This window comes from Boleophthalmus pectinirostris, unplaced genomic scaffold (genome assembly GCF_026225935.1).
Source record: "Boleophthalmus pectinirostris isolate CB_2022bp ecotype Guang Dong unplaced genomic scaffold, ASM2622593v1 HiC_scaffold_12, whole genome shotgun sequence".
NCBI lineage: Eukaryota > Metazoa > Chordata > Actinopteri > Gobiiformes > Gobiidae > Boleophthalmus > Boleophthalmus pectinirostris.
This window is the reverse complement of record NW_026571018.1, coordinates 37653597-37670389: the sequence shown is the minus strand read 5'-3', so window position 1 is coordinate 37670389 and position 16793 is coordinate 37653597. Positions and strand designations below refer to the sequence as shown.

Genomic DNA, 16793 nt, shown 5'->3' with positions numbered 1-16793 from the left:
CTTCTCCTTCTCAATCTCCTCCTTAAAACAAGTAAGTTGTTCATGTTCTGGCTCCGGTACGAGAGGAACTTTAAAATCTCCAGGTGCTCGATGCTGCGTCCATGTTTGGACAACTTCCGTAAACACAGAGACGCTCGCTGCGGTTGACGTCGTCGTGTCTCCAGTGTCACATGTGGGACACTTTCAGACCATTTACTGTTCACACTGGAGTCACATACAAGTCACATTTAATTGGAAATGTGAACGACCTCGAAAAAACATCGGATTTCACAAAAAAATCGGAATTGAGCGTTAAACCCTGCAGTCTGAACATAGCCAAAATGTACTGCTCTGTCTGAATCTCTGTTCACTCAAAGTAAAAAAAAAAAAGTTAACATTATATTTAAGATTTGACAAAAAACATTCTATGTTTTAGTGAAAGTAGCTTAACACTTAAAATTCTCCCTCATCTCATTCTCTTAGGGCCTGGCTCCACTGCATGCATATTTCACCCTACGCAAGTGTAAAAACTGCAACTTTTGGACGGGTAACTTTGTTACATTGGGAAAGTGAATGACACGTGCAGTGGAGCCAGGCCCTTAGCTGAGAGTTGTGGCTTTCCGAACATATTTGCGGCATAATCCTACATCACACTCCTGCCGCGTGATGACGTATGGAAAACAAGTGTCCAATAGAAATTTCGTTTTCCGCCAAACTCACGCGCTCCGTCCATTTTGATCGGGCCAAACTTTGCCAAAGAGTGTAGTGAGTCAAAATGATCGATGCTCTGAGCGTCTGTGTTCAGAACAATTGAAAAAGCCGCTCTAGTGCAGTTATTTCTCAAATAAATGACAAATTACACATGTTGGTCTGTGTAATTGTGCACCTCTTCTCTTCAGTCCAAATGTCCAAATCTAAATGTAATAAACTCCATGGAAATGCAGGAAGTGATGTGTCTCTGTGTCCTGAACCTGACACCAGCTGTTTCCATGACTCACACCAGGAAAGTCATGGGGCCAATTCACTTTTTTTTGTTTTTGTTTTGAGGGCAATAGAGATATTTTGAGTTTACTTACAGACTTGATATTTTGCACTTTTGTAGCTAAGCATTTTTCATGACCAAAAAGTTGTTTATACAAGTTTGCTGTGTGTTTTGTATGAAAGAGTGCAAATTTTATTTAGATTTTCCCTTTTTATTTATTTATTTTCATTTGTATTTCTGGTCCTGTAGTTTTTATTACAGCCGTATGAACCAACTACAGCAGCAGATTGTGAAATAACAGATTGTACTTAAAAAAAAGGATGTATAACACTTCATTAGGGAGTAAAAGGGGGAGTTTTAATAACAAAATTAAGGAAAAAAGTCCAGGCGAGGACAAATGTACTATAAAGGGTTATCCTAACTAGGGATGGGCATGATTAATCGATTAATTGATAATTGATCATTAAGAATTTCATCGATTACGTTAATTTTAATCGACAAACCGAATGTAGGTGTCTGTGTGTATCGTGACCAAACAGGTGTGTACATGTGTCTCTGCATCAGAAGGAGCGAGACACAAACAGTGGGTCAGTCTGTAACGAACCGAAGCACAAATGTGGATTTAACGATGATTTGGACAAGAAATTCCACACTTTCCGTTGCGTTGGGACAAGTGTGAGTCCATGTGCACAGTGGATAAAGCAGCACATATGTTTCTGTGTCCAGTGGGAAAAAGTTTTTCCAGGTGAGAGTCGCTCAATGTGGATGACGAGGCCCCGCCCCCCTCCCCCCGTACGCTGTCCTGGTTTTGACAAACACAAATCTGGTCACACTGACCTGTATTCACCTGAGTCATGTCTTTTAATCCGACAGAAGTTGAACCACATCAGTGACACAAGAGCTGGAGTTTTATCTTCGCTGAGGTTATGCAAATTAGCGATGTGGTTTTAAGTTTTGTTTCTGTGAGATTTGAACAAAACTGAATTAAACACATTATAATGTCAAACGGGCTGATGTGACTCTAGAGTCGTTATGTTTATATGTCGTAAAGTTGAATTTATTTATGCAGATTAGTGCAGATAGTAATAATAATGATGATCATTTTAATATAAAAACGTTAATGATTAATCGATAATCGATCGTTAATTCTTCCGACGATCGATTAAGAAAATTTCATCGAATGCCCGTCCCTAATCCTAACACTCTCATGTCCCTCCTCCAGGAAACGCCCAAAGAGGAAGAGGAGGACGAGGACGACGAAGACAGCAGCGAGAGCCAGGGGTCCAGGAGCAGCGTGCTTCAATCTGGACACGGCCAGTTCGACTCTACCGAGACCGGGGTGGCGTCCGACTCCCCGCCAACGGTCCGCAAACAGTCCAGCAGTCCAGTGGGCGCGGACCCCAAACTGGAGAACGTGCTACGCGTCGGATCGGCGTCTCCCAGGGATTTAAAAGTCGACGTTTCGGCATCGCCTTGTCTTTCGAACGCAGAGGCTAAAGACTTGGAAGACGTAGACGCCGGCGTAGCGAGTCAACCTGCGAAACTGCAAGCTCATTTAGAAAAGAAACCCCCGGATAAGGCGCAGGCCGGTGCCATGCCGGTACCGACGACGAGCACAGGTCCTATGGGGCTGCCGGACGCTCCAAAAGTGACATTTCTGATTGGAGATTCGATGTCCCCGGAATCCGATACGGAGAGCAGAGGCAGGCGGATGGCGGAAGAAATCAAAAAACACAAAAAAATGATTCTACAGAAAGGTTTTGCGCCAAATCTGCCTCAGGACCAAACCAAAGCGACCAACGACGCGACTCCGCTGCAAAGATCGACCAGTAAAATGTCAGAATGGACGCCTAGCCTTATAGATGATTTTGACGAGTATTTTAGCCCCGAGAATCCAGTCGAAACAAGGACTATAGACGATTTGGTAAAAAGATGCGGCAACACGGACAGTTTAAGCAAAGACCAACTGACTGTAGGTTTGTCCGGGGCTCGTGGAGCGGCGAGGAGTCCAAACTTGGGTCCATGTTTAGATTTTGGACAAAACAGGACTACAACGAGCAAAGGCGAGACGCGGTGTAGGTGCGGTTCAACGGACTCTGCCGATTTTAGCTGTAGGAGCTGCGGCGGGAGCGGGAGCGTCGGGTTTGACGATAGGGGTGCCCGTGTTACCGGAGGACGGCAGGAGCGGGGAGGGGAGAGAAGAGGACCAAAAGAGGAAAGGTTTGCCGCTGGTGGACTGGGACATCCCGAGAAACGAGAGCTCGGACAGCGCCCTGGGGGACAGCGAGACGGAGGAGACGGAGGAGTGGCAGGAGGAAGTGCTGCCTTTCCCCGGGTAAGAGAAAAAAACACTTCAGCTTGTTCACTTTTCTCACTACTGTCAAAAATGTGCTCGTTAGTAGAGTTTTCAAAAAGTATATAAATATGTACGATGTTGTTTCCAGTGTCGGGGAGTAACAGATTACAAGTACCCGAGTTAAGTAATCAGAGTATTCAGTTACAGTTACTGTTTCAGTGAGCGGTAATTGGATTACAGTTACTTTGTTGAAATAAATGGATTAGACAGAGGTAATTTTCAGTTTTCACATTTTGGGATAAACCAGGACTAAACCAGGACTAAAGCAGGACTAAACTAAAAAGCATGACAATATCAAGTAATCCAAAGTATTCAGATTACTTTACTCACTTTAAGTAATTTAATGGATTATGTTACAAACTACATTTTGGGGTATGTAATCTGTAATCTGTAGGGGATTACATTTTAAAAGTAACTTTCCCAACACTGGTTGTTTTTATAGGTCTTATATGACACAAAATTGACTCTTGTGAGCTTTAAGTCGTGTTAAAATGCTGTTACCTCCTCAAAAACAGACCTGGAGTTGTGGTTTGTTTTGTCTGTCTGCATCTCCAAAGCCAAAAATGCTCCGTTTCCATCTTGAAAACAAAATATTCATGAAGCAGTTTTCAAATAAACACAACCTTTTACCTGTAGTTCAGTAGAGATCGGCAATTATAAACAATGTTGGGGAGTAACAGATTACATGTAATCAGAGTAACGTAATCAGAGTACAAATTATGAGTAACTGTATTCAGTTACAGTTACTGTTTCAGTGAGTGGTAATTAGATTACAGTTACTTAATAAATGGATTACACGGCGGTATTTTCCTGTTTTCACATTTTGGGCTAAATCCCTTTTTTAATTTTTTTAAATTAAAAAACCAGGACTAAATCAGGATTGAACCAGGATTGAACCCAGGTCTAAACCACGACTAAACCAGAACTAAACCAAGACTAAAACTTGGTCTAAACCAGGTCTAAACCAGGTCTAAACCAGGACTAAACCAGAACTAAACCAAGACTAAAACTTGGTCTAAAACCAGGTCTAAACCAGGTCTAAACCAGGACTAAACCAGGTCTAAACTAGATCTTAAACAGGACTAAAACAGGCTTTAACAGGACTAAACCAGGTCTAAACCAGGACTAAACCAGGTCTAAACCAGGACTAAACCAGGTCTAAACTAGATCTTAAACAGGACTAAAACAGGCTTTAACAGGACTAAACCAGGTCTAAACTAGATCTTAAACAGGACTAAAACAGGCTTTAACGGGACTAAACCATGCCGCGTGGACCTCTTCCTTCTCTTCTATCAATAATATTTTTAATTTGGTTCAGTAAACTCTGTTCTTTTATTTTCTTTTATCAGACAAAACTTCTTATGTGAAGATTTCCTCGTCTTTGTTTCTCTACAGCAAATCAAGTAATCCAAAGTATTCAGATTACATTACTCATTTTAAGTAATTTAATAGATTACGTTACAAACTACATTTTGGGGTGTGTAATCTGTAATCTGTAGGGGATTACATTTTAAAAGTCACCTTCCCAACACTGATTATAAATAATCCAAATGATTCTAGTGAAGGTTTATGGAGTGTCTGTATCACCACATGACATCACAAGGTGAAGGTTTGACAGAAGAACTCGACCTAAAACATGTAAATGAAACAAAACACAACTCTAGGTATGTTTCTGACGAGGAAATGTTATACGACAGATCAGAAAATGGTGTAATATGGGTTAAAGGTGCACTGTGTAACTTGTCTGCTGGGGAGTATGGCAGCTTGTCGTCATGGAGATGTTATGGTTAGATGTTGTAGCACTAAGCTTCAACTTGAACAAATGCAAGTTGTTGAAAAATCATAGCTTATTACCTTGAGAAAACTTGCATTCTTACTATGACCAGACTCGCCTCTCCACAGATCTGACCTGTTACTTGGTCTCGTGGCATAACCCGTTTGTCTCAGTGGATATAGATACATTTAATGCCATACTGTGGAACACTGCGAGTAAAGTAATTAGGTAGTGGACCTTCCATCAGAAAAGTGACACAATGCAGCTTTAAGCAAGAAGCTCCAGGGTTTGACTTGGGTTGAGTTTTCTGTGTGGAGTTTGCATCTTCTCCCTGTGGCTGTGTAGGTTTCCTCCAGGTTCTTCACCAACAACATGTGCAACAGGCTCCGCCCACAACCTTGAATTTAAAAAAGAATAAATGAATTAATTCAAACTATAATGTATTCATAAATAAACTATGGGCAGATGTGCTCAGAGCAGCAGTTGAATTAGATTTGATCAAAATCAACTACACAAACAAACACAAGTGCATGAAAAAAAAAGTTTTAGAATATAAAACGATGAAAGGCAAAGCCCATATCTATAATCAGTGTCGGGGAGTAACAGATTACATGTACTGGAGCTACGTAATCAGAGTACAAATTATGAGTAACTGTATTCAGTTACACTTACTGTTAAATGGATTACACAGAGGTATTTTCCTGTTTTCACATTTCGGGCTATATCCCTTTTTTTTTTTTTTTTTTTTTTTTTCCGGTAAATTCACTCATTGCCGGACACTAAACCAGGTCCAAATCAGGTCTAAACGAGATCTAAAACCAGGTCTAAACCAGGATTAAACCAGGTCTAAACTGGGACTGAACCAGGACTAAACCAGGACTAAAACCAGGTCTAAACCAGGTCTAAACCAGGTCTAAACCAGGTCTAAACTAGGTCTAAACCAGATCTTAACTAGGTCTAAACCAGGACTAAACCAGGTCTAAACTAGGTCTAAACCAGGTCTTAACTAGGTCTAAACCAAGACTAAACCAAGACTAAACCAAGACTAAACCAGGTCTAAACCAGGTCTAAACTAGGTCTAAACCAAGACTAAACCAAGACTAAACCAGGACTAAACCAGGTCTAAACCAGGTCTAAACCAAGACTAAACCAAGACTAAACCAGGACTAAACCAGGTCTAAACCAGGTCTAAACTAGGTCTAAACTAGGTCTAAACCAAGACTAAACCAGGACTAAACCAGGACTAAAACAGGATTAAAACAGGATTTAACAGGACTAAATCATGCTGCGTGGACGTGTTTCCTCCTCTTCTATCAATAATATTAATATTATATTAATGTTAATTTGGTTCAGTAAAGTCTGGGCATTTTCTTTTGTTTTATCAGACAAAACATTTTATGTGAAGATTTCCTCGTCTTTGCTTTTCTACTGTAAATCAAGTAATCCAAAGTATTCAGATTACATTACTCACATTAAGTAATTTACTCGATTCCGTTACAAACTACATTTTGGGGTATGTAATCTGTAATCTGTAGGGGATTACATTTTAAAAGTCACCTTCCCAACACTGTCTATAATCGGCTTTACAGAAGGAAGACTCAACAGTATTTTCACCTATTTCTCCATTTGCTTGAATCTGTCCCTTAGGTCAAAGTTGGCGGAGACGTACTCCAGGCCGAGCATCGCCAACTTCGGCCGCTCTCTGTTCGGGGGGTACTGCCCCACCTACGTGCCGGACTTTGTACTGCACGGAATGCCCAGCGACGACAAGCTCCGGCAAAGCCTCACGGGAGAGCTCGCCCACGCCGTGCAGGTACTGACCCGTCTGCTTTTCACACTCCACATGTGACGATGTCCAGAGACACTTTCCCCTTTAGATTACATTGTACTTTAAGAAATATCCACAAGGTAAATGCACAAGTGTTTAATTTGATCATTTGTGTTACGAACTACACCCTAGAAGTCACTGTATTACAACACAAATTTACAGTTGAACAGTGTTTATTTTAGCGCCCCCTGTCTGTATTAAATATTACTCACCTATAAAACGCAGTGACGACATCTGAAAACGCAGCAAGAGATTTACTGCTGGACTTCAGAGTGGTCCCGAAAATGTGAAAAACAGAAGTTGTTCATTTGAAAAAGTTTGCAGTGATACAAAGTTCTTCCTCACTTACCTCATGCATTTAGATCAGGGGTGTCAAACTCATTTTGGTCCGGGGGTCGTATCCAACCTATTTTGATCTCAAAGGGGCCGGATCAGAAAACTCATGTCATATAAACCCCAAAAATAACAATAAGTTCAAATATTTGTGCAAAGAAACAAAAATCTATAACAGAAATCGTTTTTAATTGAAAAACTCTTTCTTTTACAAAATATTATAATATTATGAACAACCTGAAACTTTAAGAAAAATGTAATTTCAACACAAAGTTTTAACATGAACTTGTATGTAAACAGGAATAAGTCCATTTTTGTTGTAAAATCCTGCACTCGGCTCCACTTTTCTCATGTTGGACATTTTTCTGATGAGGGTGTCACGGTCAACAGTCAAAACGATCGTCCTTTAAGAGCGTTTGGAAAGAGACAAGTCTTCATTTGTGCTGCTCTGGTGGGAGGGGCCACGTACAGAGACGCTGGAGACGCTGCTCTGATAAACACCACAGAAAATTAACAAGATTTTAGAAATAGTAGAAAATATCATAAAAATATTTTAGTAGAAAATCAGCCGAGGGCCAGATTAACGGTCTTGGAGGGCCGGATCTGGCCCCCGGGCCGTATGTTTGACACCTGTGATTTAGATCGTCCTCATTATTCACAGTGATATAAACTTTTATAAGCTTTAAAATCCATCACAAGGCCCACAAATGTATCTCATGTTGAAGAAAAGTTCAAATGAATGTTTCACATGTGTAAAAATCAAACATGGACCTGATATATAATCTAAATGTCTTGGGTCGGGATGTTGCCATGTTCACTCGTGTCTCTGTACTAAGTGAATGTCTCCTCCTCTGTAGCACCCGGTGTTGGACGAGCCGATCGCGGAGGCCGTGTGCATCATCGCGGACACGGAGCGCTGGAGCGTGCAGGTGGCCAGCTCCCAGAGGAGGGTCACAGACAGAGACCGACTGGGCAAAGAGGTCCTGGTCTCCAGCCTGGTCTCCAGCCTGCTCCAGTCCACACACCAGCTCTACCGGCTCAACCTCTCCCCAAACTTTGTACGTGATTTCACCAACTTATTTTACACTGTTACACTTCGGAATGATGTTGTTCAGGAGGCGTCTTTAGGCCGGGAGCCAGGTCCACCCCTCACCATGTTTTTTACTATTATTTCCTGTTATATTCTTGGGCCATCACGAGTTGATAGGGACCAACCCCAACTCGGCCCCGTTTGGGCTCAGGGCCCCAAAAACACACTTTTTAAGAAAAACTATTTGCAAAATTATGTAACTGTAAATATTAAGGTACTGTAACTGCATACATGGTCAAATAACCCTAAAATTTGGCATGGTTTATCCTGACACGTGGGGGAAACTAGAAGAAAAATATTTTGGGGCTTGCTGCGTTTCTACTGTCAAATATCACCCTCAACATGTCCTAAAAGACCAAAAAGTGTCTGTCCGCCTGACAAATTGTCATCAAAAGTGATCATTTTCAAGCATTTTATTGCATTTATCACTGCCTCAAATGTACATAAAAAACTTCCCATGATGTTACGGCCCCAGGCTTTAGTTCCAGTTTGTGTGATTTTGGCCAAGTTCTCCTAATTCCTGCTGCAGGAGCCCTGGTCTGTGATTGGTGGGGCAGGTCGACGCCCACCTCACCTGCAGCCACCTCCCCCTATTTAAGGAGATGACCAGCACCTGTTCAGGGCTGCTGGTCTTGGTGGACAGTCAGACATTTTGGTTTCGTGTGTGTTGTTTAGTTTAGTTCTGTTTTGTGCCTTTTTTTGATTTGGTCACTCGATTCTGTTTGTGGGTTTATGTGGTTTAATTTGGGGAACTTGTGTTTTAGTTTAGTGTGCGTCCCTAAGTTTTACCACTCATTTTGTGTAAGTCTGCGTGACCTCTTTTGTGGCACAAAACTCTGTTTATTCTGTTGTTCTGTTTCTTAGTTTAGGTTGTTTTCTGTATATTTTAGTCTGTTTTGTTAATTTACCTTTACATTCCTGTTAATTAAACATTATTTAATTTATTCCATTTTACATCTTGGTTTTAATTTTGTTACTTCCCTCACCCCAAACGAGCTGGGTCGTAACACATGGCTCCCGGCCGACTTGACTAGTTCAAATGGAGTCAGTGTGACCTTTCTGGCGAGTTCCTGCTCGTCTCCTTGGAGATGTTATTGTCTGGATTCTCCCTGTTACTCCCTGTTAAAAGTGTCCGGATTAGCAGACCACACCATAAGATCTTCATTTAAAGGTTGTATAGAGGATTTTTTTAAGGGAAGAGAAATACAGCGATCGTCCTTGTGCATGTGTGACACCACCTCCCTCAGTAGAAACATCTCCTCCCGCCTCCTTACTCTAGAACTCACGCATGTTTACAGCCGTGCGTGTTCAGAATTACTGTTGAAGTGACCTGTCTAGAAATATTTTAGCGACCGATGCGTCAGTTTTTAGACCCTTCGTCTGCTTCGGTCGCTCCATCGCTGGACGAGATCTCCAAGAATCACCTCAGTTTGGCTTTGCTCCTTTTCCACTTCTCTTCTTCTTTCAGCGACCTCAAAAACTGACTTTCTTTGGCGGCGAACCGGTCGTGGATTCTCGTCCGCCGTCGCGACAAACTTTGTGCGAAATGCGAGGAAGCGACAGTTTGAAAAAAGCCTCTAAGAACCTCTGCGTAAACCACGTAATCCCCAGCGCGCCGGCGAGTCAGTTACACTAGGGAGTTTGATTGACAACCCAACAGCCAATAGAAAATGAGGTAGCCTTGTTTTCTATTGGCTGATGTTTATCTGGCCTCACTACGTACACAGTTGATAGATTTTCATTCTTTTTTTTTTTTTTTTTTGGTCATCATAATTACAAAGCTGCTGCGTCTCTGTAACGATATTTTAAACTTTCACAGACAATTTGAAACTAAAAAAAAATCCTCCATACAACCTTTAAAAGGCTGTACCTGATTTTACTCTTTAAACATAAAAATTAGAACTATTATAATAACAAAAATTTACCAATGCTCTTGTTTTCTGCAAATCCACGGTAAAAGCTGCTTTCACAATACATCTGTACTGGAGCAAGAATGATGTAACTGTCAGATTTGTTCGTGTTAAACTGTTGTTGAGGGATTCTGATTGGTGTTTTGTGTTTTTCCTCAGTGTATAATGCACCTTGAGGATCGCCTGCAGGAGATCTACTTTAAGTCCAAGATGTTGGCCGAGTATTTAAAGGGACAGACCCGAGTCCACGTCAAGGAGCTGGGAATGGTGCTCGGGTAAGAGACGATTTTATTATTCGTTATTTTACGTGCACCTTTTCACCGCACAGGAGCAGGAGGAATAAACACAAAACTACAGAGTCATATGGATCTAACATGATCGTCGTATTTGTTTTCCTATTGCCAAAGTACTACTGTGTTTTGCGCACTATAGGACGCTCTGGATTATTGAACGGTCTATTTTCAAACTTTTTAAACCACACCGGACTATAAGGCGCATTAAACGGAAACACAACAGTTAGATAAGTCAGTCAAACTTTATTTAACGTGTTCACCGTAACTGCAAACTTTGTTCAATTGTAACGCATAAAAAAATACTGTCTGAGATTAGGGACGGGCATTCAGTGACATTTTCTTAATCGATTGTCGGAAGAATTAACGTTTGATTATTGATTAATCCTGATTTAGTCATGTTAAATCCTGTTTTAGTCCTGGTTTAGTCCTAGTTTAGACCTGGTTTAGATCTAATTTAGACCTGGTTTTAGTCCTGGTGTAGATCTAGTTTAGACCTGGTTTAGACCTGGTTTTAGTCCTGGTTTAGATCTAGTTTAGACCTGGTTTAGATCTAGCTTAGACCTGGTTTTAGTCCTGGTTTAGACCTGGTTTAGATCTAGTTTAGACCTGGTTTTAGTCCTGGTGTAGATCTAGTTTAGACCTGGTTTAGACCTGGTTTTAGTCCTGGTTTAGATCTAGTTTAGACCTGGTTTAGATCTAGCTTAGACCTGGTTTTAGTCCTGGTTTAGACCTGGTTTAGATCTAGTTTAGACCTGGTTTTAGTCTTGGTTTAATCCTGGTTTAGATCTAGTTTAGGTCTGGTTCTGTCCTGGTTTAGACCTGGTTTAGTTTCCAGCAATGAGTGGAATTACCAAAACAAAAAAACAAAAAAAAGTGAAAACAGGAAAATCCCGCTGTGTAATCCATTTATTTCAACAAAGTAACTGTAATCCAATTACCACTCTCTGAAACAGTAACTGTAACTGAATACAGTTACTCATCATTTGTACTCTGATTACTCCGGTACTTGTAATCTGTTACTCCCCAACACTGTCCATCTATTATAATTTGTGCCATTTAACAAGTGGGTCTGTTCTGGTGGGGAACTTGCAACTTGGACTTTTTTTTTTTACCAGCTCTGCAGAACTGACATTTGTGAATTTGTTACCTGCCAGTAGCTTATATAAATGTATATATTTGATGTTTTGAAAATAATAAAAATATTTTGATTAAAAACAAAAAAAAACAACATTTCGATCTTGTAATGTAAACCAGGGGTGTCAAACTCATTTTGTTCCGGGGGTCGTATCCAACAGATTTTGATCCCAAAGGGGCCGGATCAGAAAACTCATGTCATATAAACCCCAAAAATAACAATAAGTTCAAATATTTGTGCAGAGAAACAAAAATCTATCACAGATTTTTTTTTTTTATTGAAAAACTCTTTCTTTTACAAAATATTATAATATTATGAACAACCTGAAACTTTAAGAAAAATACAATTTCAACACAATATTTTAATATGAACTTGTTTAACATGAACTTGTATAAATAGGAATAAGTCAATTTTTGTGGTAAAATCCTGCACTCGGCTCCACTTTTCTCATGTTGGACATTTTTCTGATGAGGGTGTCACGGTCAACAGTCAAAACGATCGTCCTTTAAGAGCGTTTGGAAAGAGACAAGTCTTCATTTGTGCTGCTCTGGTGGGAGGGGCCACGTACAGAGACGCTGGAGATGCTGCTGTGATAAACACCACAGAAAATTAACAAGATTTTAAGAGAAAATAGAATTTAAATATTTTAGTAGAAAATCAGACAAGGGCCAGATTAAAGGTCTTGGAGGGCCGGATCTGGCCCCCGGGCCGCATGTTTGACACCTGTGATGTAGACAGTTTATTACAAACCTACAATAACGTCTACAGATGTATCAGATAGCTCATCTTGTGTCCTCTTTTGCAGAATCGAGTCCAGCGACCTCCCGCTGTTGGCCGCGGTCGCCAGCACCCACTCCCCGTACGTGGCTCAGATTCTGCTATAGTCTCTCCAGTCGACTGTGATCGAACCAAACTCCCTCAAAAAGCACCAGCGGGACCGGCGGCCGTCGCGGCGCCCGGGACTCCTTCACCTGCTGCTGGACAAACAGGAAAACTACACGCGGGCGGGTTTTCTACACTAGGGGGCGCACGCGGACACTTACGGAGCGAGTGAGGACGTCCTGCTCGATGTCTCCTGTTTTTTCGAATGTTTGCCTGCAAGAACTTTGTGGATACAAGCCAAAGACTGTACAATTTCTGTTCTGAAACGTTCAAATGTCTACAACAATACTCTAATAACCGATATTTAGTTTTACATACAATCTTTGAAAAGAAGTCAACAGATATTTTACATTTAACGTTAGATAATGTTTCTTCACTTTATTTTTTTGTATTTGTTTACAAGACAGATTTCTCAGTAGTTCATTTAAAGCTGCGCGATGTCACTTTTCTGGTAGGGGGTCCCGTAGCTGCTCGTCTCCACGGTGATGTTATTACTGTGCCTGAAAAGTTCCACAGTATGGCTTATTTGTTTAGCATGCTCACAGCTTGTCTCTGCACAGATCTGACCTGTAACCTGGTAACCTGATACACAGTGTTGGGAAGGTGACTTTTAAAATGTAATCCCCTACAGATTACAGATTACATACCCCAAAATGTAGTTTGTAACAGAATCCATTACATTACTTAAAGTGAGTAATGTAATCTGAATACTTTGGATTACTTGATTTGCTGTAGAGAAGCAAAGACGAGGAAATCTTCACATAAGATAAAAAATATTGATATATTTTATATTTATATTAGAGGACAAGACATGTCAGCATGGTTTAGTTCTGTTAAATCCTGTTTTAGTCCTGGTTTAGTCCTGGTTTAGACCTGGTTTAGACCTGGTTTAGATCTAGTTTAGACCTGGTTTAGATCTAGTTTAGACCTGGTTTTAGTCCTGGTTTAGATCTAGTTTAGACCTGGTTTAGCTCTAGTTTAGACCTGGTTTTAGTCTTGGTTTAGATCTAGTTTAGACCTGGTTTAGTCCTGGTTTAGACCTGGTTTTAGTCCTGGTTTAGACCTGGTTTAGTTTCCAGCAATGAGTGGAATTACCGAAAAAAAATAATAATAATAATGTGAAAACAGGAAAATCCCTCTGTGTAATCCATTTATTTCAACAAAGTAACTGTAATCCAATTACCACTCACTGAAACAGTAACTGTAACTGAATACAGTTACTCATAATTTGTACTCTGATTACATAACCCCAGTACATGTAATCTGTTACTCCCCAACACTGCCGATACATCTAATGCCGTACTGCGGAACATTGTCATCAAAGCAACATCATCTCTGTGGAGAAGAGCAAGTGTCAGATACATTCCGCCAGAAAAGTTACATATTGCAGCTTTAAAGACACTTCTATAAATATGAAAAAGAAAAATATTGTGGAAAATTTAAATCAGTAATTTTACATTTTTAAACGGAAAAAATTATTCTGTTTGTAATTATTGTGGCTAAAATATCATCGAAAAATAACACTTTTTTTTTTTTTTTTTTTTTTAAAGAATCAGAAATGTTTTGTAGAAAGAGCATAGATTTGTTTACTGTAATAATTCAAATTTTCCACAACATTTGAATTTACGAACACATTTTTGAACTCAGTCTGGGTTAGATTTGACTTTCTGTTGGTACAAAAATGGCAGGTTTCACGATGGCTCGATCTCGTCGGTACAGCAGCTCTACCTCACCAACACCGAGGTCGTCATTTTATGGTGTTTGGAATCAACTCGGACCCAACGCTGTGTTCTTCTATTGGACAAAAAAAAAAAAAAAACTGAACTGATTCATTTGAGTTTGTTTCATTTACAAAAACAAGTTTCTTTTACAAACTTGGAAATTCTACGCCACCGATTTCTATATTTTAAAATGCTGAAATATTTTCTCACTTTTATAGCTTTGCCACATTTTGTACGTGTTTACGGCAGGTTTTTTGCTGGAGTTTAGGAATTTTACAAAGGAAATCCCCCCGACAAGTCTATCTGTTCTTCCAACAAGCGTATACTGTTTCTGTTTAAAGCTGCACCGTGTAACTTTTCTGGTGGAGCGTCTCATTTTAGCCTTAAAGGTTGTATAGAGGATTTTTTAATGAAAGTGAAATACAGCGACAGTCCTTTTTCAGATATTGTGCATGCGTGACACCACCTTCCTCCTCCACCTCAGTAGAAACATCTCCTCCCGCCTCTTTACTCTAGAAATCACGCTTTTTTTACAGCCAGTGCGCGTTCAGAATTACTGTTGAAGTGACCCGTCTAGAAATATTTTATTTCATTTTTTTTAGACCCTTCGTCGGCTTCAGTCGCGCCATCGCTGGAAGGAATCTCCAAGAATCACCTCAGTTTGTCTTCGCTCCTTTTCCCGTTTTCTTCTTTCAGCGACCTCAAAAAAGGACTTTCTCTTGCGGCGAACCGGTCGTGGATTCTCGTCCGCCGTCGCGACAAACTTTGTGCGAAATGCGAGGAAGCGACAGTTCGAAAAAGCCTCTAAGAACCGCTGCGTAAACCACGTAATCCCAGCGCTCCGACGAGTCAGTTACACTAGGGAGTTTGATTGACAACCTAACAGCCAATAGAAAATGAGGGAGCCTCGTTTTCTATTGGCTGATGTTTATCTGGCTTCACTACGTCCACAGTTGATAGATTTTCATTCTTTTTTCTTTTTTTTTGCTCATCATAATTACAAGGCTGCTGCGTCTCTGTAATGGTGTTTTAAACTTTCACTGACAATTTGAAACAACAACAAAAAATCCTCCATACAACCTTTAAATGTTCCACAGTATGGCTTTAAATTAGTCTATCATTCGTAAATTCACTCACAGGTATTTTTATTGGTAGAAATCCATTGTAAAAAATATGTCATGTAAATGTTTTGGGGGTCACTTTTCCACAGACCTGACCTGTAAACTTGGAGCCTGGACACTGATCGGTTTAATGCCATACTACGGAACATTCTAAGCAAACCAGAAAAGTGACTTGGCGCGACTTGAATGTGACGACGACGCGACTTCGGATGCGGTCGCCGGGGTGCGGTGCGGTAAAGGACGGAAAGACCGGTCGCCGTAGTGACGACTTATTTGTAGTCGCGCTTTAAAATCGGCAAAACGTTTCGGCCCTCGAGAAGCGGTGGCGCAGTGGTTCAGCGTCAGCCACAAACACGGAGGTTGGCAGTTCAGTCCCAGCTCAGCCCGTAATGTTCCACCATACTGCATTAAACTTATCTATCTCCATGGCGCAGGACTTTTTGTTTTGGCGCGGGACTTTTTGTTTTGGCGCGAGACTTTTTGTTTCGGCGCAGGACTTTTTGTTTAGGCGCGGGACTTTTTGTTTAGGCGCGGGACTTTTTGTTTTGGCGCGAGACTTTTTGTTTTGGCGCAGGACTTTTTGTTTTGGCGCAGGACTTTTTGTTTTGGCGCAGGACTTTTTGTTTTGGCGCGGGACTTTTTGTTTTAGAGCGGGACTTTTTGTTTTAGAGCAGGACTTTTTGTTTTGGCGCAGGACTTTTTGTTTTGGCGTGAGACTTTTTGTTTTAGAGCAGGACCTTTTTGTTTTAGCGCAGGACTTTTTGTTTTGGCACGGGACTTTTGTTTTTGGCGCGGGACTTTGTTTTACCGAATCGCACCCTGAAACGACCCGAGTCTTAAACACAAACACAAGGCAGAAATGAGACCTGATTTTGCTGGTACATTTTGGGAAAATCTTTTGAAACCTCTTCACGTTGCTGTATCCTCCACACGACTCTGACGGCCCTCTCCACTGTGTCGACAAAGTTCACATTTTTATTTGTAAATGGTAAGTTATTGAGCGTTAAAAGTTGGAGCTGTACATACTGGGTTTATTTACATGTATTTGTACAGAATGTCTAAAGAATTGTCTCCTCAAATTATTTTTTCCCAATTTTATGGGAATGTTGTGCAATAAAACGCCTATGTTTAAACAGCTCATGGAGTTTGTGTCTCTGACTTTGCACTGCAGTTTACTATGAGCTTTGACTGACATCCACAACACTCTTTCCAAAGAAAAGACTCTAGTCACCAGAGGAACCGATGGGTTCAGATGGGTGTGATTGGCAGGTGGGTGGGTTAGTTAGTCAGGGACAAGAACGGTTCATCTGTATCAAAACAAAACTGCTGCTTAAGAGGAAAAAAAGTGTCACAGGACTGAAACGTGGCAGATTCTGCAGAGTCAATGTG

General features: G+C 40.8%; 1 protein-coding gene across 1 annotated transcript in view; it reads left to right on the top strand.

Annotated features, from left to right (window-relative positions):
* Window positions 1-16541, top strand: part of LOC110155885 (folliculin-interacting protein 1) — a 92083-nt gene extending 75542 nt beyond the window's left edge. The window contains 6 exon segments of the mRNA XM_020920059.2: window positions 2184-3097; window positions 3099-3296; window positions 6739-6904; window positions 8110-8310; window positions 10412-10527; window positions 12486-16541. Of these exon segments, the coding sequence (XP_020775718.2) occupies window positions 2184-3097; window positions 3099-3296; window positions 6739-6904; window positions 8110-8310; window positions 10412-10527; window positions 12486-12564 (1674 nt within the window). The 3' untranslated portion in view covers window positions 12565-16541.
* The last annotated feature ends 252 nt before the right edge of the window (window positions 16542-16793 follow it).